We start from the raw sequence: 23,686 nt of genomic DNA, 5'->3' as shown, positions 1-23,686 counted from the left end.
ATAGGACTGGGACAGATATCAAAGCTAAGAGCAGAGGCAAATGGAGGAGATGGAGGACTAGACAAGAAGTGATTCAGGTAACCCTTGAGGTAAGTGACTGACACCTGTTTACCTAGCCTCAAGTTAGCTTTGCATAGGCAGACTGGGTCCATGTAAGGGGCCAGCACAGGACAGACAGAAAGGACATAATAATGAATTAGAAACTATGGGGAACAAACACTTCCCTGCTCTATCTTCCTCCCCCCACTGGAGTGGGAGTGTCACTCTAACTTTTCCTCCTTCAGCAGATGTTACTATGTTCATCTATTCATTCACTCAACTCTCTACTGGGTTCCTATCACGGGCAAGATAAAGAGATGAACACAACACATACCTGCCCTTATGGAATTTCTCACCTACTTTCATGTGAAAACTGAGTGGAAAAGAACAAACATTAAATTCAAATTAATGATTAGTCAATCTAGTTAGTACAAAAATCTTAGGAAAAACACTTTGGAAATCTGAAACCATTATCTATTCATTCACATACGTCTCCCTTCAGCAGATATTACTACATTCATCCAGTCATTCACTCAACAGCTTCTTCATGAGCGCCTATCATGGGCAGGTACAAAGCTGCATGGGACAGACACGCCTTTGCCCTGCGGAACTTTCATTTTAGTGGGTGGCGGACAATATGTAAACAAAGAAACAAATTATTTCAACACCATATAAAGTGGAGGGACCTGGGTGAGATAGTTTATAGCTTCTCTTTCAGGGTGATGTTTATAGGCTCAGTTTATGTGTTTGCTCTGGTGACATGAAGAACCAAAAAAAAGAGGTAGGTGTGTGGGTGTGTGTGTAACATCCACTGCCTTGGGAGAAGATGCTGGTGGGTTGGGAAAAGATGCGGTCAGGGTAGGTGCTCAGCTGCCTACACAGCCGGAGTGCAACATGCACTAGAGACTCAGGGACGAATAAGAAGGAACTGGCCTCTACCCTAGTGGACACCTAGTGTAATGGGGTGACAGATGAGAGGGAAACAAAGTGACTGGGCCCAGTGACTAACAGCCCTTCACCTAGACTGCACCCCTCATTCCAAGCAACCAGCACACAAAACAGGCAAGGGTCTCATGGCATCGTGGAATCAGAATTACAGAAATTCAGCATCAGAAGAGGCCATAGGTCTTTGTCTCCAGAACTGGAAAGGAGGGCATGGACAACTCAGGGAAAACCCCATCCTGGGGGAAAAGTGTTAAAAGGACACTTCTAGTGGGCAATAAACCTAGTAAATCCTAATGCAAAGGCCCTGTCTGGTATTAGGGGAACAATCTGAATTGATTGATTTGGTCTGTTTTGTACAAGACTTGGAATTGAGTCCCTGCCTTGCTTTTTTTCCCTTAGATTCAGTGAAATTTTATTTTTAAAATAACTTCATTGAGTTATAACTCACCTATCACACAATTCACCTATTTAAACTGTAATTCAATGGTTTTTATTAGGTTGGTGCAAAAGTCATGGCGGTTTAAAAAGTTAAAAATAATTGCAAAAAAACGCGATTACTTTTGCACCGATCTAATAGTATATTCAGAGTTGTGTAACCATCGCCATGATAAATGTTAGACTGTTTTCATCAACCTCATACCCCTGACATTCCTCCTTGTGAGACACACAGGTCCCGCCTCCCCATGTCTGCCAACACTAAGCATGTTTTCAGGAATGATCACATCGATTACGAAAGCAGGAGACTGTCAGCTCTTCCGACCTCAGCAGCTGTGCGCTGCCAGGCCCTAGCTTGCTCCGGCCCAGAGTCACAGAACTTGCTCATGAGCATACATCCTCCTTTCCCTTCACAGCTGGGCCAGGCTGTTCATTAACCCACTGTGGAGCTGCCAGGGTCTGGACCCAGGCTTTCCGTCTCCTGACCATGAGACCCCACAGTGGACTCACCCCACACTCAGGCTGTGTAGGCAGCTGAGCACCTGCCCCGGCCCCATCTTTTCCCAACCCACCACCATCTTCTCCCAAGGCGGTGGATTTTACACACACACCCACACACCTACCTCTTTTTTTTGGATCTTCATGTCACCAGAGCAAACACATAAACTGAGCCTGTAAACATGACCCTGAAAGAGAAGCTGTAAACTATCTCACCCAGGGATTTCCAGACCAACACTGAACACACCTTCGGAGAAAGGACTACTCCCTGCTCCCTAAGTTTTTCTACTCTGATTCTTTCACCTAAGATGAGTACATCAACTCCCATCCCCAGCTGCCTATTTGGAGCAAATGACGTGAAATTGGGTTTCTCGGGGTAGGAATCTGGAGGTGCTCACTGCTGGGACTCATCTAGAATTCAGGGAAGGAACTGGACTTTCATGGTATCAGCCAGGACCAAGAAATCCAACTCCAGGGAGTTTGAGTAAAAAGGGGAATGTATAGCTGGGAGGCTAGGGGTGGGGGTGGATCCAGGGTTCAAAGGATCCCATGTGTCACCATCACTCTCTCCAACCCCTCTTCCTGCTTCCACATGTGTTGCACTTATTCTGCTGGTGGGAAGCTTCCTGGAGACAGTCAGGGAGCTGGCTGGGTAAGTCCATCGGCCTGCACTTAGCAACCCAAAGAAGAACACCCCTCTCCCAGCCGAGGGAGGACTCCATAGGCCCTGCTTGGTCATACACTCAATCCTACAGTCCTAGGGCTCAGTGTGTCTCCAGAAGGGGGAGGATAGAGGAGCGCATTCTGGGAAGGCAAAAATAGTAACTTCAACAGTCTTCTACATGGCAGCTATTTTCAAACATGGGAAACTTCTCATCTGAATAAAAATAGAGTCCAAATGCTTTAAAATAGGGGAAGAGTCTGGGAGGCCAAGAAAGCTGCCAAGAACAGCCGTTCTGCAAATAAAGCTCTGTGCTAGAGTAGGACAAGGAATCTCCTGGAAAGCAATTCATAGCAGGCTGTCCTTGCGCATCCTGGCATCTCTGCTCTCATCTAAAGGGAACCAAGATTGCTTTAACTTGGGCATTGATGCCCAGAGCGAGAAGAGGGGGCTCTCCCACATCGGACCTTCATGCTCCCTCCACCCCTGACCTGGCTCTCCTCTGCTGTGAACCCCAGTCGCTCATGCAGCAACCCACCCCCTCCATCTCTGGCTCAGTCCTGTTTCAAGGCCTCAGCCAGGTGGGCTCTTCTCTTCATCCTGTCGCTCCAGGTCCAAGAGGAGAGCGACTGTGGGGCTGGGCTCTGGCCCAGGGTTCCACCATGGGGTACATGGGCCAGGTGGCCCCCATCTCCCAAGTTCACCTCCGAAGTAAACACATCCTATAGACAGAGGAACCCTTCCACCTGTTAGCACCGTGAAGCCCTTACCCTGAGATAACAATAGGCTCTTGCCCCACCCTGACCCCCACATGCTAAGAATTTAGCTCTTTTATGCCCTTAAGGTTACAGATAATTTATATGAGAGAGCCAACCCCAATGTGAGGAAGTGACCAGTTAGGGATGAATCCGCATGGAATGAAGAAGATAACGAAGGAACAGTAAAAGTAGCAAACACGGGAGAAGGAAAACCAGGGACAAACTGAGACAGCAATAATAATGGTGCCGCAAAAGGCCACAGCTACCATTCATCGAGCACTTACTACACCCGAGAGGATACAAGCATTTTCATACATTAACTCATTGAATTATTGTACATTTTAAATGTACAAACTTTTAAGTGTACAAATGTCCTTCACAACATTTTTTTTTTTAAAACATTTCTTAGCTACAAAGAGAAAGCAGTACCTTACAGAGGAGAAACCCAGTGAACAAGATTAAAATTGCCAGGGATAGGACATATTGACATCATGAACCCTGACCCGACACATTGTAAAGGACACAAGACCAGACAAGCCCAACCTGAAGGACATTCTACAAGGGCCAATTCTCTTTCAAAAGTACTAAAGTCAGGAAAGGCAAGCACAGATTGAAAACCTGCAACAGACTGGAGGAGACCAAGGGAAAATAACTAAATGCTGTGTAGGAACTTGAACAGGACTCTGGAACAGAAAATGGACATTAGTGAAAAAAACTGGCAGAATTCAAGTAAGATCTGTAGTGTAGGTAATAAAATGACAGCAGCATGGATTTCCTGTTGTTTGTGGGTCCAATGTTGAATTTGAAGATTGTAACACGGTTAGGTAAGATGTTAATGTTAGGGAAAGTTGGTGGAGGTATACAGGTGCTCTCTGTCCTGTAAATTTTCTGTAAGTTAAAAATTAATTCAAATTTAAAACTCTTAATTTTAAAAAGTTTTCAATCCCATCTCAGAAGAGTAACTTACTGGGTTGGTCTATCAGCGATGAAAAATGCTCAGACTTTTTGGATAAAGCAGAAAATATTTTTAATTGTCTGCCATACTGCCAAAAGTCTGCCATAGCTGGGGTTTGTATGCAATCATTGTCCCTATATGTTGAGCAGGTACTGAGTTGCAGGGAAGGTGCTTGCACTCATTTCAATACATACCTCTGCAATTTCTGGAGGTGTGACTGGCTAGACAGGCTGCCCCCTACTGTGAACTGCTCCTCAAGGGGCAGCACTCTCAGGGGGGTTGTTCTGCATCTTCTGTGTTGTTCTTCAGTCCAGCAGGACTTGGTGAGGGAGCAAGTTCTCTAGCTTTCTTGACAATGCTTCGCAACCCCTCCTGCATTCCTTCCATGGTGACTCACTTTTGAAGGCTTTTGTAATCAAATAAAAGCATTTCCTACCAACTTGAAGCCCAACAACTTTATCCCTCAATGTCCACCAGTCATTTGTTAAATCCCACGAGAGGAAATATGTGAGATTATTGCTCTATTGCCCACGTTTATTTTGTTTTTCTCTCTTTGTGCTCCTCTGGGTTTCCTCCATCTCACCGGTCAGGATAACCGCAGATGAGAGGCTGCAGAATCTGCAGCTCTGGCCTCCTGGTTTACTGCAGCACCAGGAGGGGCTGTTTGTCCTCAAAGGCTCCAATGGTCAAAACAGGCAGGCCTTGTGCCTTGTTATGGTGTTGGACCTTGGCACCTGGCGTCTGACTCCTGGGTCTCTGCACAGTTAGGTTTCCGGCTAGGCTCCTGTAAGCCTGCCCCTTGGCTATCCGTGTTCTGTTCCAACAGAGTTCTATGTTTTCATTCTTTTCTCTCCACCCCCCAGACTGGAAAACAAATTGTCCAATGATTAGTTAACACTTCATGTCTGTGCACATTTTCCAGTGAGGTGGGACAAGTGGAAAAAGGCATTCTGCGCCCAATGCCTTGAACTCTTGAACGAGAGGAGGTAGAGCCCAGGCCATTGATTCAAAGGTGAGAGGTGGGCTTTTCTCTAATGTTAAGGGGAGATCTTAGGGAGGGCCAGACTGAGGATGGGAGGGCCTGGCCACTTCTCATCCCCTAGGAACTTTTGGGTAGCTGAAAGGGTGATGCCTGGGCAGGGTTAGGTGTCTGTGAATGAGCCTCAGAACCCCTTCCCAAGGCCACCTCCCTGGCTACTGAGCTCTGCACAGGGGCAGCGTGGACGACAGGGCTTAGGTGGTAAGTAGGAAGAGAATCATAGTTGAAGACAGGCTAGGAAAGGGCAAGTCACAGGAAGGTAGGTTTCCAGGGCAATGAGTAAACCCTGGCTAACACGTAGGATGCAAGTTCTTGTAGCTTACTGATGGAGGAGGTGTAAGTACACTCCCGATGTGAGCCAGGGTAGGGAAGCTGCAAGCACCTTCTTCCACCATCAGGCCCCGACTTAGAAAGAAGCCCTTGGAATACAATCAAATTAAAAACTCTACTTTGCTACTTCAGTGCAATCAATTTACCCCTTTTTACAATGCGGAAGACAGGAAGAAAGCAACTGCCAAAGCTGAAAAGCCACCATTGTTGCTTGGGTGAAAATTCCTAAATACAGGAAGTGAGAAAAAAAGTAAGTAGGAAACATACCTAAACAAGACTCCATCTTTCAATTTAAGGGATATATATATATATATATATATATAGTGTATTATTATGTATACACGAGGTCAATTCATGAACTTATACTAGAAAAAGTGCTACATACCCCATTGCTGAATATCACTAGGGTCACCTTCGAAGTACTCCCCTTGGGAAGATATGCACCCATGCCAGCGCCTAGTCCACCCTTCAAAGCGATTTTGGGACTCTTTTTCTAGAATGGCCATCAGAACTCTTGTTATATTACCCTTGATGTCCTGAATGTCATCAAAATGTCTTCCTTTCAATATTTATTTTCTGGTAAAGAAAGAAGTCATTGGGGGCCAGATCCGGTAAATAGGGAGGGTGTTCTAATACAGTTATTTGTTTACTGGCAAAAACTCCCTCACAGACAGTGTTGTGTGAGCTGGTGCACTGTCATGATGCAAGAGCTATGAATCGTTGGCGAAAATTCAGGTCGTTTTCATCTAACTTTTTCACACAGCCTTTTCAGCTTCCAAATAGTAAACTTGGTTAACTGTTTGTCCAGAATTCATAATGAATAATCCCTCTGATATCAAAAAAGGTTAACAACATCATTGCAATAAGTTCTTGAACTTAATTATCAGACCTTAGAATATTTAATAATGCTATATTTCAATTATTCTAAGATGTCTTCTATCAATTTAACTGCTGTGTAATCGAGGTACATCATTTCAATTGATATAAATCATATTGAATTAGCAATTCTTTTAGTGGTATATAAAAAGTATTGTATCTTAAAATTAATAAATATGGTAATTAATATGCAATGTGACATGATTTTTGAGCTCTTTAAAGATAAAAGTGCCTCATTCTTGGCCTCTATCTTTCAAGATATGATACTAAGGGCAAAGAGCAATTTCTCTGTGGTTTATTACTCTGAGATCTGAATGAATCAGGATATGTTTAATTTTTCAGATTTATTGTTAACTCTAATGAGGCAAAGTTCAGCTTCAAAATTATTTGGCAGATGTTCCTAGCATTTATAAAATAAAATCAATACAGAATTAACATTAAGGAAAAACTAAATTTATCCAATCTCAATAGCCCAGCATATAAATAGTATTTGTTTTCCTGTTCCAAACAAGAATTTTTACTTCATCTGAAATTGTTCATAAGAAAGCAAATCACAGGGAAGTTAACTTTTCACCCAAGTAAAGGTTTCATTCATTTCGGCTTTCCTGGAAATGAAAATAAGTCATTCTTTGCCTTAATAAACGCGTGTTCTCTTTCTGCATGAGGGGGTCAAGATGACCCAGAACATTCTAGACCATTATCAATCAGAAAAAGGAAAGTTGGAGATGGTCACACTTTGAGTGCCTTTAATTCTAGATTCAATTTCCAAGTACAACTCAAAGCATTCTCCCAGCTTCCTGACCTTCTTTTTCATTCTCCCTCATCCAGCCCAATAATGGAGATGGGTATAACCAGGGTCAGGGATGGAAATGAGCCATTCTGGCCTTTCATCCTTTTCCTCTTAAGGCCTGGCTGGGTTTATGAAAAATCCAAAGCCTGCCAATCCTTACTCAGCCTTTTTGACCTTCAAACTCCAAATCAACATGTCTTGGGAGCAGCCACAAAAAGGCCATATGCCAGCTTTCACTGAGGTCTCGACTACTGAACAGTTCTAAAAGAATGAATTAACTGAGTTTTACATTCATGAGATGGAGGCTCAGGGAAGAATCTATCTCATGGATGCCAAGAGAGGGCTTCATGGATTTAAGGATCACTCAGTACTACGACTGAGCCCAAGCATATGTAAAGCTCTAAAACCTAGTAGAGCTTTGCTGAAAAGCCCATGCAGTCGATGACCAGTGTTGTGGGTATCAGGTAACCACTACATAAGAACTCTTGCCCAATAAAGGTAGGCCACAGACCATCTCACCCACCAAACATAACCAATACCAAGGACTTAGGTTCAAACAATGGAGACTCACAAAAGGCCCAGTGGTCCTCCAAATGTATTTGAAAACCTGCTATAACATCTCTTCTTCCTCTGCAGATTTGAAATGTCAGTGGAGAACTCCCTAGAAGAAAAAATTAAATTGCACTCAGAGGAAACATCTATTACTTGAAAATGCATGGTCAAGTCATACAGACACATGCTAATTGTGAACCAATCAACAGTGAATGGTCTTAAATCTTCACTATTCTTTTCTAAACCAAATGTGGCAATGCGGCTCTCCAGATGTGCTTACCACTGGAGTAGAGCGGTCAGGTGGAGGTGCATGAAATCTTTAAAAGACCAAGCTTACAACACTCTTCACACTCATATTAATGTAAGTATCTGTGTCCTCATACTTGCTCATACAAGGCCTCAATCTTACCACTAGGAGAGGACAGTCTGCTAAGTGTTCTCACAACACTGATTCTTTAGTTTTTTTGAGCTTCATCAAATGTCTACTTGTTTTTACTTGACCATTTGTACTTTCTTCTCAACATGAGACTAAGTAATAAACTTAAGTGGTCACGACTGCCTCTGTAGTTCATCACTGTGGATACAACCCCCAGAATGGACATCTGGCTGAGGACAACACAGTCTTTAAGGTGCAGCTCCGTTTCCTAATGAATTCGTTATACTCACTGAAAACGGCAGCATAAGTAAACATGCACACTCCTCTTTTAAAGGCTCTAAGTGGGAAAACACTTTCAAGAATTTTAAATGCAAAGATAGATGACCCATTGAGACAGAGGAAAAGTTGTAGTTTGCTATTACCATAATAGTTTGGGGGGGGCGGGGAATGGCCTCTTTTGGGGAAAATGTAATCAAATATAGAAAACAAAACGAGATCACAGATTATCACACATTACACAGGACAATTAAAAATAGTTACTTTATTTCCATCTTCTTACAGTCTCCAGTATCACAGCTGGTAAAAATCCTTACCTCTATCAACACAAAATAAATTTTGAGAAAGCATGTTATTATAAGATGGTATACATAGCAACAGTTTGGCAGAATTTTGTCAACTCTAGCAGTTCACAGACCCCCCCCCCCCAAATGATTTCAAAATTCAAAAATAACTGCTTTATTTAACATGTTATACCTTAACACTTAAAATACCATGCTCTAGTTAAATATTTTATCAACAACACTGTATACAAATAAAATATTACACAAAATATATTTAAGAAAATGTTTTGGTCATTGATCTGAATAAATAAAAACACAGGCACTTCTACACTGACAGGGAAGCAGTCACTACTCGGAATAATTTTGTATAAGCAACGTGGGAAAATATGGCAAGAATAGAATCCTGGAGTTTTAAACTGACAAACCACTCCTGAAAAGGTCCGCAACGTCAATCTTTTAGCTTCAAGTTCAAAAGTTACAGATGCTTTCCTGGTCCTCATTAAAAAATCACAAACACAATATGATTGCCAAGGTCAATTCAATCTTCAGCTGGCCATTATGGAATCATACTCATTATTTTCAAATACTAGAGAACTATTACGATACCAACCAGCAAATCAAACATAACAACAGTTATTATGTTCTTGTATCATAATCTCCTTATTACGACCAGGAGACCAATAACAAGATAAACTGGATACATATCACACAGTGATCATCATTTTACAAAATTAACTAATTAGATGAATGCAAGAAAAATACTGTTGGGGTGGTAAGAAATTTTATGAAAATAAATTTAAGTCCATTTCACAAAAGTACTGAATAATGTGTAACAAATTCTTCATAGCAAATAGGTTTATAAACACCTAAATTGCAGACAATTCACTCATTATAATGGAAAAGTAGGGATATTATTATATGCGGGCAGCACAAAAATAACTTAAAATGGTCAAATTCCAGAAACTTATTATTTCAGATGAGATGGGGGGCAAATCAGAAAATAATGACCACTAGCCAGTAATAACAATCAGAACCACTCGTCCTGCCATATCCTGCTTAAAAAATCATGATCTTCTTCTGCTTTCCCTCTCCAGAAAGTACCACATTGAAAGGCTTAGAGGCTCCCAAATGGATACTATATTTATGAAGGCAATTTTGATGGTTTAACATAGAAATTACCCCTAATGAGAGAGCACATGAAAACTATTCAAGATACATCTTTCTATGCAAAATTTAGTTTGTATACATTTTAGCAATTTAAATGAGCATTTTTTAACCTAGACCAAATATCAATCATCTCTTGAGGTTTTCTACTATGTACTAACATCAAATCTAGATAGGAACAAATGTTATTTCTTTTTTTCTCTTCTATATCAAATGTCTTGAAGCCTTTGTGTTTCTCTGGAACGAGGCCGAGTTTCTGAAGGCACATTCCAGTATAAACGTCATCAATGGGGTAGAGAAGGACATGGTCAGTTATATTGTACAGCCTCAGAGCCAGGTGGCCGGAGTAGAGGAATCCACCTCCCCCCGCATAAGGTGGGTAGACGCCAGTGTAAACAACTTCTGGGATGTAGTACTTCAGTTTCTTATCCCGATGAGGTCCAGCATTGTGAATCACATCGCCTATAAACAAGTCTTTGGCTTTGTTCTTGGATAAACTATTCAAGTAATTCAGGATATGATGAGTGTTCACAAAAACATCGTCATCGCCCTTGAAAACGAACTCAGCATTTGGGCAGGAAATACTCACCCACCTGAGAAAGAGCACTTCTTTCAGAGACAAGTTGAAGAAAGTGTCTCTGTAGTTCCACATAAGAATGTCATGGTGCTTCTCACTCTCAAACTTCAGCATATCTGAAAGGTCGGGATGGTTGTCCTCTGGGGGGGTCTGCCCCAGTAAGAAGACACGCACCACTGTTTGGTTCCCCACATTGGTTTCTCTGCCCCAAGATTCCCGAATTGCTTGCCTTCTAGCAAAATGTGGAGTGAGAGACTTAATCGCCAGCAATAAGAAGGGTTTCTTCGCACACTTACCCGGTTGATCTACAAGCAATGAATAATTTCGACATCTTAAATATAGCAGAAAGTCTTTAAACCTGTCTGGCAAATTGTTGAAACCTGAAACTACTGATGTGACCCTCAGGTCAGGTTCACAATAATTCAGATGGCTTATATTGGAAAAGCCGTACACTTCCCCTGTCTGGTTAGCCAACATGTTCAAAATGGGATTGTACCGCCTGTTCAACTTTTCTTGTTCTCGGTTCCAATATGCCGCTGGAGGGTCAGATGTCTTCCAGAACTTTTCCTTGGGTATTATTACTTCCCCCTTTCCATTTTTTCCTTGGTTACTGCTTTTAGAGACTTCCACAATCAAATAAATGAAGACATTTACCATCATCAGGATACCCAACAACTTTATTCTTCGGCGTCCAACACTCATTTCTCATATCTGGAATAAAAGAAAGGAGGCTTTGTATTAATTGGATAATTATTAATCTGTATTTGCTCACATTTCACCTGCCTCTTCATCTTTATCTCCCCTGGAATAGTGGTTGAGATCAGGTTCTGGACTTGAATGGCTCTACCTACCATTCATTCTAGCTCTTTGACCCCTGGTAAGTTGTATAACTAATGTCTCAGCTTCTCCATCTATAAAATGGAGATAATCACCCACTTCACAGAATGGGTGTGAGGGCTTATGATTTTATATGTTAAAACAGTGGCTGGTCATAAGCAAGCAGTATTTAAGTGGCTGCTAACACTGGCTGTTTTAGACACCTGAGGGCAGATATACATTCACAAAATAACCTCACAGGTGTGCCACTTCCTTCTTACAAGGACACATACAAATCAGTGTGTTGGAAAATGATTTGCCCACAGTTAATACATTTTATATTGTGATGCAGTACATATTATACATGTGCACATACATACAACTATATTTTTATGTATTGCAATGTGTACAGTTCCATGTAATTCACTCCAATTTTAAAATTTTATTCTATTTCTTTTTTTTTTTTAAATGGTGGTCCCAACCCTGAACTGTTTCCCAACCCACCACTTCACAGATTAGAAAACCAAGGCAGAGATTAAGACGCTTGCTCAGGATTGCAGGGGTAGGAGGTGGAGTAGCCCAATCACTCTGAGTGTTCAGAGAACTAAAATGAAAAGATTTGTACCAGCTTTATTCTAATAGCTAAAAAACTGAGATCAACCCAAATACCATCAACAGAAGAACAGATTATCAAATTGTGGTATATTCATACGGTGGAATAATCCCCATCAATAAAAAGGAAACTATTGCTATTAGCAACAAGAGTATATTATGAGTGAAAGACAGACCTCAAATTCCATTTATGTTAGGTTCAAGAAGGCAAAATTAATCTAGGCCCTAGAAATCCAAAGGTGATACGGGTAGAGGTTTTGATTGGAGAGGGGCAAGAGGGAACTTTCTAGGGTATAGAAATGTACTATGTATGTCCTAATCTAGTTGCCTATACTTAACCACTGCTAAACAGCTTCGGTTATGAACATTTAAGTAAAAGGTGTTTTAAAACGAGGCCCCTACTCCCTCAAAGCCTTTGCACATCTAGGGAACATGGCAGATGATAGTCACGTGGGTGTCCTCAGCTCACCTAAGTACAGTCTCCTACCACTACCCCATTTCTCCCCTCACTTCTCACCACTACCCACCTCCACCCCTCAAGATCCCACCACTGAGCTACCAAGAAAGGGCCTTCTGACACGTCCTCCAAAGAAAGTCGTAAAATACCACAAGACATTTCTTAACTCCCTAATTACAGTTTTAAATGGATCCAAGTCACATATAACATGAGTAACTCAAAGTGTCCTTGCCTAAGTCTGGGGCCTACACCCTTCTTAGGTCAGCTGCTTTCAAAGGAGTTTTCCGGCAAAACTTATGAGCGAACTAAAGGTCTGAGTGCAGTACACCTTTGGTAACCTAAACCTTTGCTATGGGCCTTACTTGCAAGATCAAGAGAACTCGAATGGATACTTAATGTATTTGCATGGGGATTTCATACAGTTAAAAAGAATTAGTTATCGTTTTAGGACATAAATCATAGTTTTAAGCTTTTTAAAATTTTTGCCTTCCAGATTTGAGACAAAACACTTTTCAAAAACAAACAATTCTCTCTAAATTGTGATAACTCGCCTAAAGTTAAAGTATCACTTGACCCAGTATCCCTAATCTGTAGGTTTTGGGCTCTTTATGTGAACTGGCTGAAAGAAGGGCAATAAGGTATGAGGGTAAACAGAGGAAGACCAACAATGAGGATAAAGATTTGGAAGAGTCCTCAGGGAAAAACAGCACATTATGAATAGCTAACTACTTGGCAGTCATTTTCAACTCAGAAAATATGAATATCAGTAGACTATTCCTGAAATTTCTAGAGTAAAAGAGGACATCTTCAGGGAGAAAAAAAAAAGGGAAGCATAGTACTTACTGTGAACCTCTAAGTTAATTTTCCTAGGAAAAAAAGATTCAGGGTGAATAATATGCAAGATGATTCCAGATAAATGAGCCAGTTACGCGTCCAGGTTACGGGGCAGGGCCATGGATATCTGGATCCAGTCAGAAACATGTGAAGAGATGGTTTGAAGTTTCTATCACGGAAAGCGTCAATCCTTCTTTTGGGATTATTTTAAGGAATACATTGAGCTTGCCAATCCTGGCTAAGATTTCCAACTTCCTCCACTGCAATTTAGGCTTTTATTTCCACAACCAAGACCCAGCCAGGGCCTCCCATCACCTCAGCCAAGATAGGACTTTGCAGCTCTCAAAGAACAGCATCCTCACACCTTATGTTTGCGCAAGGATTCCAGTCTGCAGAGCATTTTTCTGCCCATTTCTCATTTGCGCCCAGTAAAGGGAAGGTGAGAGGATAGCACTTTACCAGTGAGGAAAAATGGAGGGTCAGAGGGGGTTGATTGAGCTGCCTGAGTTACGTGACGAGGCTGAGATGGCACAGCCTCTGGCTCCTGATCCGGGGCTCTTGGATCTCCTCCTTTTTCTACAAAGCACATCCAGGTCAACAGTGACGTCCCTCAAGTGCTGCCTCAAGGCTGAAAAGACCCAAGGCCCAAGAGTCATGGTACATTTGATCTTCCCAAAACTCTCCAAAGCAAAGGGAATGGGAAGGCCTAATAGCTCCTAGCGGCTCTTCTGAGAATGGGCCAGCCTTCCTTGTCCAAATTCCCAAATGTGCAGCTGGGGCTAACTCTTACCACCACTTGCTAAAAGGCATTTCTTCCCAACCAACCTGAGAAGGAAGAGTGAGAAAAACCGAGATTCTCAAGTATACTTTCCATCCAGTTTAAATGTCATCTTTCACTTGTGAACTGGGCACAGTCCCTCCATGAGAACTCTGCTTTTGGCAGACTCCTACAACAAACCAAAGTTCATGGAGAGGAGGATAAAACAGTGACCCCCCCATAAAAATATCTGTGGGAAAAAAGCTCCCTGAATAGCTCACTAAATATTCTCATTGCAGACATAAAACCACTTCTGTGCCCTTTTTTGAGCAGGAAGTTACATTGCTTAAAAAGAATTTGAGTAAGAAAACTTATCCCGATACTGGGGAAGATGTTATACAACCCTCACTGTGAAACACAGAAGTTTTACTGTAACACAATAGGAGGAAATGTCATGTGTAAACAAAGAACACCCTTAGCTTTTATGCTTGGGAGTAAAGTCTCCCCAAAAATGACTGAACCTTTTTGAAATATCTAAATCACTTCAGTTCGTTTTGTTTAATGAAAAACAATTTCCTCTGTTATTCTGCAATTAAAATATTTAGAAATATAACGTAGAGACAGAAAAACATACTGGTTAGCTGAAAATGGATTACAAAATAGTACAGTTGCTGCTATGCTTCAACCATGTAAAAATCCAGATAAAATACCACACAAAAACAAAACTGGTTTAATCAGGGTGCTAGGATTATAGGTTATTTTAACATTCTTTCATGCTGCCACACCATCTCTACTTGAACAGCCTGTACCACACACATCTAGCAGGCCTGGGATGGGGGTGGGAGCATATCACACAGAATCCCTGATGCTGGGTTCCCATTTTTGCAGCACCCGTCACCAGCCAGTGTCATGGCCTCACAGTACCACAGACACTCCATCACTGGACCCTGCAGTGTTCAGCAGAGTCTGTCACATGCATCCCTAGATGGCCTGCACACTTTTCCTTGCATCTGTGCCATTTGCCTGAAGCAATCTATTAGAAAGGATTCCTAAAAATAAGTCAAAAATGTGAACAATATCTGCTTTATCTTAATAAATACTTAGGTACCTGCCAGGCACCAGCAATCCTATGAGGCAGATACAGAGCGGTGATTTAACTTGCCCAAGGCCACACAGCTGGTGAATGGCAGAGCCAGGATTTAAACCCAAGCGTGTGGCTCCAGAGTAGGTTGTTTTTTTTAAACTTGTTGAGTCCTTTTTTTTTTAAACTTTATTTATTTTAAGTGTGTTTTTCCAGGACCCATCAGCTCCAAGTCAAGTCGTTGTTTCAATCTAGTTGTGGAGGGCACAGCTCACAGTGGCCCATGTGGGAATCGAACCAGCAACCTGTTGTTAAGAGCATCGCGCTCTAACCAACTGAGCTAACTGGCTGCCCCAGAGTCCAAGTTTTAAACTGCGATGCAAGTGAATGTTGTCGCACAAGATTTTATAACTTAAAGGAACTAAAGTGACTCAAGTCTTATTTTCCATGGTTAATCTACTTTAAAAATATTAAATGTTTTAAAGCGTTATACATTTGAACCCACAAAAACTACCATGCGTCAAAATTAGATATGGGAGGCAAGGTGGTATCATAAGTAACATTTACTGAATGATTACTCTATATGCCAAGCTCTGGGCAAAATACCTCACATATTTCATTTCCCCATATGCAGTTCAAACAATCCCAATGTTTCATTCTTGGACACTAGACTGGGAAGCACTGGAGAGGATGATCCTCCAAAATTCCCTCCAGTTCTGAAAGCCCTGTAAGTACTGAAGCAGCGCCGGCCAGGAGCCATTCTAATGTGGCCATTGACCGCCACGAGGATTCATGCTCACCCTACTCTGAATCAGGGATTGACATCCACTCCCCCAAGGGGCTCCAGTTAGGTGGGTGGCTACCAACAGCTAGTGAGGGGCAGAGCCAGCAACCACACCCAGGCTCAATCCAAAACCTCTCCCGCAAGTCCCAAGGCTAAGGATAAAAGGCAGGACCTTCTTACAATCATGAAATAAAATGACCCGCCACCTGGTCCAGTCAGGCTGAGGCAAGGAGGCTGAAAACCCAAGCTCCTGATTCATCCACAGAAGACTGAGTTAGCAGCCTGTGTCCATGGGGTTCTGCTTCCTGCTCACTCTTCTGCCCAAACCGGACAAACAAATCCTCCGAGAGAGCAAGAGGCCAAGCCCACTGCCATATCAAGGGGGCGAGAGAAACAGGTTTACTCTGTCAGAAGGTACACATCATTCTGCACGCTCCCTGCTTTCCCCCATCTTCCGGAGCCTGGCGAAAGTGGCTTTCCTCATCCCTGCCTCCCAGGCTGCTCCCATCTGCTGCCTGGCCCTTGCCAACCCTTTCCAGGTTCTGCTCAGATGAAGAGAGACAGGGACAGTTTGCAGCTAAGTGGTTCTGGGGGAGAGATCAGCTTCTAGCACTCAAGGCAGACGGTGAGATACGGGTGTGAGCGAAGCAACTCAGTTGGACCAGAAGAACTGGGCCATGCCTAGAGCTTGTCTCTTAATAGCAACAAGAAGCCTGGTCTGGGTTCTTGCCAGGGCGGGGCAAGGGAGTCGCAAGACTGCCCCTGCAACCTCTCCTAGAAGCTGGCAGGAAGCGAGAACATGTGTCTGACTCTGCTTTCTGGTCTGTAAGTCTTGGAACCAGCTAAATACAAGGAGTCTGGTTCGTAGTCCTTAGTAGGACTCTTCATGTTCAGAATTAAAAGGGAAAAGTACATAGAATGAATCTATTTACCACACATCCCTACAGGTGACATTCTACAGCAAAGGGCCTGGCAGGACATGTTTTGGTCTCTACTGATTAAATTCTCCCAAAGTCCAGCATGGCTGATTTCCTCAATTGATATTTATCATTTAAAATAAAATCAATCGCTAAGCTCATTCTTCAAATAAATACATACAGAACTTCCAAAAGAAGAGGAAGAAGAAAATTTAACAAACACCAGGGAATCAACCCTATTAGAGTCCATGTTGCCTGTGCCTTTAGTAAAACTGACACAACTTTTAGGTCTTCAGTGTGAAGACTATGTAATTATAAAGCAGGGCTGATAGATGTCCCAGATCCCCATCTTCACTTTGGAAAGTCGACCTGGCATCTGGAGTTAGATACCCTAAAGTCCAATTCTGGTTAGGCGGCCGACCAGTTGTGTGACCTGAGGCAACTTGCTTGACCTCTCTCAGCCTCAGTTTCTTCCTTTGTAAAATGGGATGACATAACCTACCACACGAGTGTGTCGTCTACCATGAAAGGGGCATTCAATAGTTCTCCTTCAGAAGTTTGACTCCTCCACCAAATACAAAATGAAAGCACGTTCTTCACGTTTTGTCGGTCCTTCATTGCCTTTTATAAATTTACTTTGCAGAAACCCATCTATCCACTGCCTTAAACATCACCTCAAAAAGGAGGATCACGAGTTGGTCCAGCTAATTCCAGATGTTAGCTTCTAAATGCTTTGCAGAGTCCCTCTTCCCTGGCCCCCATTTCCAATGAATCACCTTCCCAGGCACCTGGGTGCATACCTCAGCATGACCTTGATTTGCTTCTTCTCCCTGCTCCCCATATCCAGCCAGGAACCGAGCCTTGTGTTCCCACCTCCATAAGGTCACTCACCTGTCCTCTATTTCATTCACACTCTTACTGGCTACTGCAGTAGCCTAACATCTCGTTTCCTACCATGCTTCCAAATAGGCCTTATTCCCCAACCGCTCAGTCTTCAATCCCCTGTATGTACAGTCCCTGCTAAGGCTGCTCCCCCAGTTTGGTCAGACCACCACAATGTGCTATTGCTCCCCCAAAGCCTAACTATAACTGTGTTGTCTTCTAGAACTCCTCTCTCCTCCATTGCCAGATCTCAAGCTCAGGGCCTCACCCCTCTTCCCCTCTTCTAAGAGATCTCCTGCCCAGGGATACACCCCAGCCTGAAGACCAGCCTCATTTCTCCAATCTTCTCACTCATCTGCCCTTCTGGTCCCAGCCAGGGCCCTTTGTGTTTCTCTTCACACCACCTCCTGCCAACCGCCCCATCCCCACACCACATCTACACTTTAGCCTCTAACCAGAGCAAACAATTTTCTGTCCCAGAAAATTCCAGCTGTTCTCGGATTTTCCACCTGCAGAGCATCCTCCTTCTTCTAAGCCTTCCTGGAGAACTGCTACTCTTTCCAAATTAGCTGTGTCACCTCCTGGATGAAGGACCCACCTCCCAGGAGTTAGGGCATCCATGCCTTGGTCATATTGGCTTATACCTGGGCATCATCTTCCACAATCAAGGTCATTACACTGCACCACCATCACCCCAGCACACAGCATCTGAGACTCATTCAGCATCTGCTGAAGAGACATTTTGGTCAAATGGCCAAGTTCATTGATATAGTGAGGTATTCAGCAGAAATTATATTAATTAAATGCACACACCTTTCTCTAAAGAGATGACACTGGAAAAATCCCTTATATGTGTGCTGGTAAATGATACACATATATATTTATAAAAATTTATCTCACTTTTTAAAGTGCTGAAGTACAATAAAAAAATTTGAAGAATTTTCCAGAGTTAGGGAGATAAGAGTTTCAGAAGTCGTGAGTCCATATTAAACTAAGAGGATGGGTGCCAGATTTGAAGAGCTAAACTGGGGTGGGGAGCCCAGCCCAGCCACTCATTTCCCACAGTCAGCACGACCCACCAAAGGCAACACACATGGGGGTGGATTTTGATTGCGCACGACATGCGTGGGAACGCAGGTGCATGGTGTTCAGCAGTGTTTCCAGGTGAAGGCTCCCTCTGTGCTCCTGCAGCAGACCCAAGCCAACTACTGCTCCACCCTACCCAAACTAGGGGGGCCCCCATGCCTCCTTCCTGGTGGGGGAGGACCTCCAGCAACTGTTACCCCCACCAAGACCACAACAGTACACAGACAGGGTGAACGTGCCTAAAGGAAGGCAGGTCCCTGGTACAGACAGAAAACTTGGAGTCATCTACTTACCTAAGGTGGGAAATCATTTTTAAAAAGATGCTGCAAAGCAGGTAGTCACTTCCAGGGGGTTTACTGTGTTTTGGAAGCCCTTAAGCGCCTGTATGTGGCTATGGCTTGAGAAATGTTTCCATTCCAAGCTCCAGGACCTATGTACACACAAGTGTAGTCTGCCTGACTCTGAACGAGCCCTCAGATAAACCCCTGGAAGATTTTTCTCTGATTCATCCTTCTGTTTGTTATGTTGGGTTACATGGGATGTATTTCAGCCTGAGTCCAACCAGGAGGCAAAAACCACACAATAATTTAAGCAGGGGAAGTTTAGTATAAAGAATATGAGAACTGAGTAACTGCAAAGGTGGACTAGACCTCTAAAGGGTGCCCAGCAGCAGACAAAAAGCACATAAAAGGACAGATGCAGAAGGGGCACTCAGAGCTTACTGAAGTAGGCACAAGCCAGCCACGGCCCACTTGCCAGCAAAGCAGGGACAACCCTCTGGGGTGTAGGTGCAGAGCCTGAAACAGAGTCCCCTTCAGGAGCACTACAGGAAATAAATCTCGGGGACGCAGGTGAGCCAAGACTGCTGGGTGGGCTTGCAGAGGGAATAAGGGCGCAGAAAGAGTCATGCACGGCAGGAGGTCAGGGTGTGGCTGGAACTTGGACTGGAGAAGCCTCCCTCTGCGGGCGCTCAGCACGTCAATGTATGGAGCAGCTCAGGGCCACTGCTCAGGACAAATATTGGGTCAGGACCGTGAGGCGAACAATGTGCATCTGTGTAGGGGCTGAGGAAATGGGTGCAGGGCTGGGCGAAGGCTCCTCACTCCACCACTGCTGCCTGAGTGGGAGCAAGCACAGATCAGCCAAACGCTGGACAAAGCTGTGCCCCGCCGGCACCCAGTAGCGCAGGGAAAGGAGGAGGCACTGTAGGAGCCTGGGAACACACTCAGTACACTGGGAACCTGGGAGGAAAATCTCTTCTTCCTGCAGCGTCCTCTCCAGAGCCCTAAATATACAGAAAGCAAAGGAAAACTACTTGAAGGGCCCCGGTCCACTTTCACAGATCAGGCAAGAAGGATGGGCGTGGAAGTGAGAGGCAGAAATCAGAAACTGCCACAAGCTGCAGACCTCTGTATCACCAGCGCAGTCATTGCCACCTACACCATTGTCAGGACTCTGGAGTTACCGTAGAAGAAAAGGGTCTAACATGTGAGTTACGTACACTGAATTGGCAGATGGGCGATAAATACTCGTACATGATAGTCTGTTAGTCGACAGCAGGGGACGAGGCCAAGACACGAGTAGAGCTTGAAACAAGGTAGATTTCAGAAATGTGGGGAGAAGCAGTACAGGCAAGAGATGGGGTCGGGGCACAGGGGGTCTGCAGGTAGAGACCCACACAGCTAGCTTGTGAGCAGGTGGGTTCTGATGCCACACTGGAAAGAGTCGGCCGGCGCTGGTGGGCCTAGCGTCTCTCCACTAGCAAGAGGATGAACCAATGTCTAACTTAACAAATGCTGCTGCTGGAGAAATTGTAGGAATGTGTTTTCTTTCACAGCCCTGCTATTTTAAAAAACAAAAGAAAGATCAAATCACACAGGAATATGAAATACGGGAAAAATTAAGAACTCCAAATTGGATGTCCATGTTATGTCCACTGGGATTTAATTTCTGGAAAGCGGATTCAGTTCACAGGTAGAAAAGAGCACGATCTGAGTAGTTTGTCTTCTATCATCAGATCTCTAATGTACCTCGGACAGAATACAGGTATTTGGTCTAATTTACCAATCGATACCAATCATTACCAGTCATGAGTTGTTTCTGATTTTCCCTATCATTGAAAAACAAAACAAAAACTGATGAACAACTTCATATGTATATCATTTTCCATGGTTTTATATTTCCTTTGCAAAAATTACAAAGAGAACACAAATTTTTAGTCATTTAAAATATAATCAAATTATCCCTCTCCCCTCCTTTTCATCCCCTCCACCAAAAAGAAAGGCCAGACTGACTTATCCTCTCTGTACACTCCAGAGCAAGAAGCCATCCACACCAACTGTGGACACTGCCCTTCTTTTTAATCTTTACAAACAAAGGACACCTCCCTTTTCATATCCTTCCTCCTGATTTTCCTCCTCCTCACACCTCTTGCCCATTCTTATCTCATGTAATCTTCACAAGCTCAACAACAGGAAGCAATTAGGCTGAGGTCACAGAGCCAGTGGAGCCAGCACTTGGACCCTGGACCCTGACCCCAAATCTAAGTGATTACTCTTTTTACCACACAACATTGTCACTCAAAGAGGATTTCAAGAATCCCCAGATAAAATTGTACTTTCAAAATAATTTGGGAACTACAATCACTGTATTTGTGAATACCCAGAGAATGTAAACAACTCTAAGGAAAGCCAGGAGATAGAGATGGGTTTTTTAAAACCAGAATGAAAACAGTAATGTAGATAAAATCGCAGGTGGGGAATTGTTCACTGGTCTAAGGTGCCAAGAGGCCCTGGATCTGGTAACTTGGGCATCTTCCTAACGTAGGTGGGGTCCCTGCAGGTGTTAGGTGTTTATCCACACTGGCAGGGGCTTAGACTGGCCGAATCACAAACACGTCATCGGTAAACCATTTTGTCAGAGCTCTTTGCACAGAGAAAATGCTGCAGAGAAAATGCTGCCTTTTCACTCCTCTCCCTTCCCCTTCCGGCACCACAGCCTGAACTGAAGGGAACCCAGGACAGTCCTACGACCTGCTACCGGTTAGTGCAGAGGTGACCTAGGGCCCAGATGTCACGACTCCGAGAGGTGAGAGGAAGAGTTACCAGCCTGTGTCAGATAAGGTGACGAAAGAGCAAGTGATGGCCACAAACTGAACATCTCATCCCTTTGTTTCCTCTATAACATGCACACGCATTCCACACACAGACCATATCCCAATTTTATTATGAGAAAGAAGCCACAAGAATTTCTTTACCAGCACCTTCCAGCTCATCTTCCAGCTCATCTACTGCAACCACCTCATTTACAGAAGAGGAAACCATGGCAAAGGAAGGCGCAGCGCCTGGCCCGAGGTCCCCCACAGGGAGGAGAACCAGGTCAGTGTATCCGGCAGTGAGAATTATTATTAGTGACAAAGTCTTCTTCTGATAGTCTACAGCTTCAATTCTAGGCCATTAACATAAAACACTAAAAGACCAAAAAGGCAAATCAATTGCCCTCACACCACCGCCTATGGCACCTTCCTTCCTCCCCACTCTCACTGGGAAGGTGTGTTTTCATTACTTCCCCAGGCTGTCACACCGTACACTCACATTCACCCTGTCAGCAAGTCTGAAATATAAGCTGTGTGGGCCACAAGGGCGGGGCGGGGACAGGCCACATTCATTTGAGTGTCTCTGGTGTCTGCCACTCAATGTATCAGCCAATAAATCTGAGGATAAGGACATAAAAGGAGGGGCAGTAAAGGAACAGGACGAACTAAGGGAAAATTTTTATTGCTTGAGTCATTGTTAAACAATCTTACACACAGGCCCTACATTTCCAGGCCGCCCCAGAGTACACTCGCTGACTCATGGCTGCCTAGTTGTCAGTCAGGTGACTCCTCCTCATAAGGGTCATCAGCCTTTTCCAATTTCTGAGCTTTCTCTTCAACGCTTCACGCCTCACCCATCAGGGCAGCATTACCTGGAGTCGTCTCAATACAGTACAGCACCTAAAAACATCTCAGGAAACAGTCTCATACAATTAAATAAATTTGTAAACAAACATAGTCCAAAGGATGGGCAAGGGGAGGAAGAAGGCAATTAAAAATAATAAAAATGCATGAGCATAAATTATGGTACTGCACTAGAAACAGAGTCCCATTATATAAACCAAGTTATCCAACTGACCTTGTATAAATGCTTTTGGAAGTTAAGTAGGCCATCAGCCACGGCTTGGCAATCTTGCTATACAGAAGGGGGAGGAAGTAATCTGGTACCTGCTATGTGGGCTACTCGTGTCTACGACACATATACAGAAAAGCTGGTGAAATCAATTAAGAATATTTGCATATAGATATTGGAAAAGAAATTACTGTCATTTTACATAGTAAAATGAATGAAAAATTCAATTAAAGCCTAACTGAACTACATTAAAAGTTGACTCTCCTCAGTTTTAAGATTGACTTCCAAAATTACATCATTCACCACCACTTAATTCCATGGGTTGTGATAACTGATCACAAACAGAAGTAGAAATTTTAGATGTTAAAACAATCACTTAATGTTTAGCCCTTGGGCAGCCAAACACAATCTGTCATTTCCCCTGGCATAGAGATTCATCTACGTCATTTCCAACAGGTACTCTACAAACTCTCTTAAATCAACCACTGTCCTTCCGAATTCTATTAAATTGTATTTGGCAATTCGTGACCCCATGAAATGTAGAGTTTGAAAGCATCACCATCAATTTCCTGCAAAATAAGTTTATATTTGTCTTCCTTCCAAAATAAAAATATAACCTCCCCAAATCAAGAAAACATTGTTTGAACATGCTACAAGTTGGGACTACACATAGCATGTTAAAAATCAGCCCTCTTTTATAACTTCAATAAATATTTAAATTAATACCAATGACATTGTG

The 23,686-nt window shown here is 43.3% G+C and overlaps 2 protein-coding genes and 1 long non-coding RNA gene across 3 annotated transcripts in view; all 3 read right to left on the bottom strand.

The window, feature by feature from the left end:
* LOC141571833 (uncharacterized) overlaps positions 1–8,469 on the bottom strand; it is a 152,363-nt gene extending 143,894 nt beyond the window's left edge. Inside the window, exon 1 of the long non-coding RNA XR_012496890.1 lies at positions 7,898–8,469. This is a non-coding gene — a long non-coding RNA (uncharacterized LOC141571833). The remainder of the gene's footprint in view (positions 1–7,897) is intronic.
* A 311-nt stretch (positions 8,470–8,780) lies between these two features.
* Positions 8,781–11,257, bottom strand: B3GNT2 (UDP-GlcNAc:betaGal beta-1,3-N-acetylglucosaminyltransferase 2). Its single transcript, XM_019717663.2, has one exon. It carries the CDS (start codon positions 11,255–11,257, stop codon positions 10,064–10,066), a length of 1,194 nt encoding a protein of 397 aa, XP_019573222.1. The 3' UTR covers positions 8,781–10,063.
* COMMD1 (copper metabolism domain containing 1) overlaps positions 10,167–23,686 on the bottom strand; it is a 186,011-nt gene continuing 172,491 nt past the window's right edge. The window contains exon 4 of the mRNA XM_019717681.2: positions 10,167–11,266. The gene's annotated coding sequence lies outside the window, so the exon portion shown is untranslated. The remainder of the gene's footprint in view (positions 11,267–23,686) is intronic.

The sequence above is a fragment of the Rhinolophus sinicus genome, linkage group LG05, assembly GCF_036562045.2.
Source record: "Rhinolophus sinicus isolate RSC01 linkage group LG05, ASM3656204v1, whole genome shotgun sequence".
NCBI classification, from domain to species: Eukaryota; Metazoa; Chordata; class Mammalia; order Chiroptera; family Rhinolophidae; genus Rhinolophus; species Rhinolophus sinicus.
This window is presented reverse-complemented; position numbering and strand designations above follow the sequence as displayed.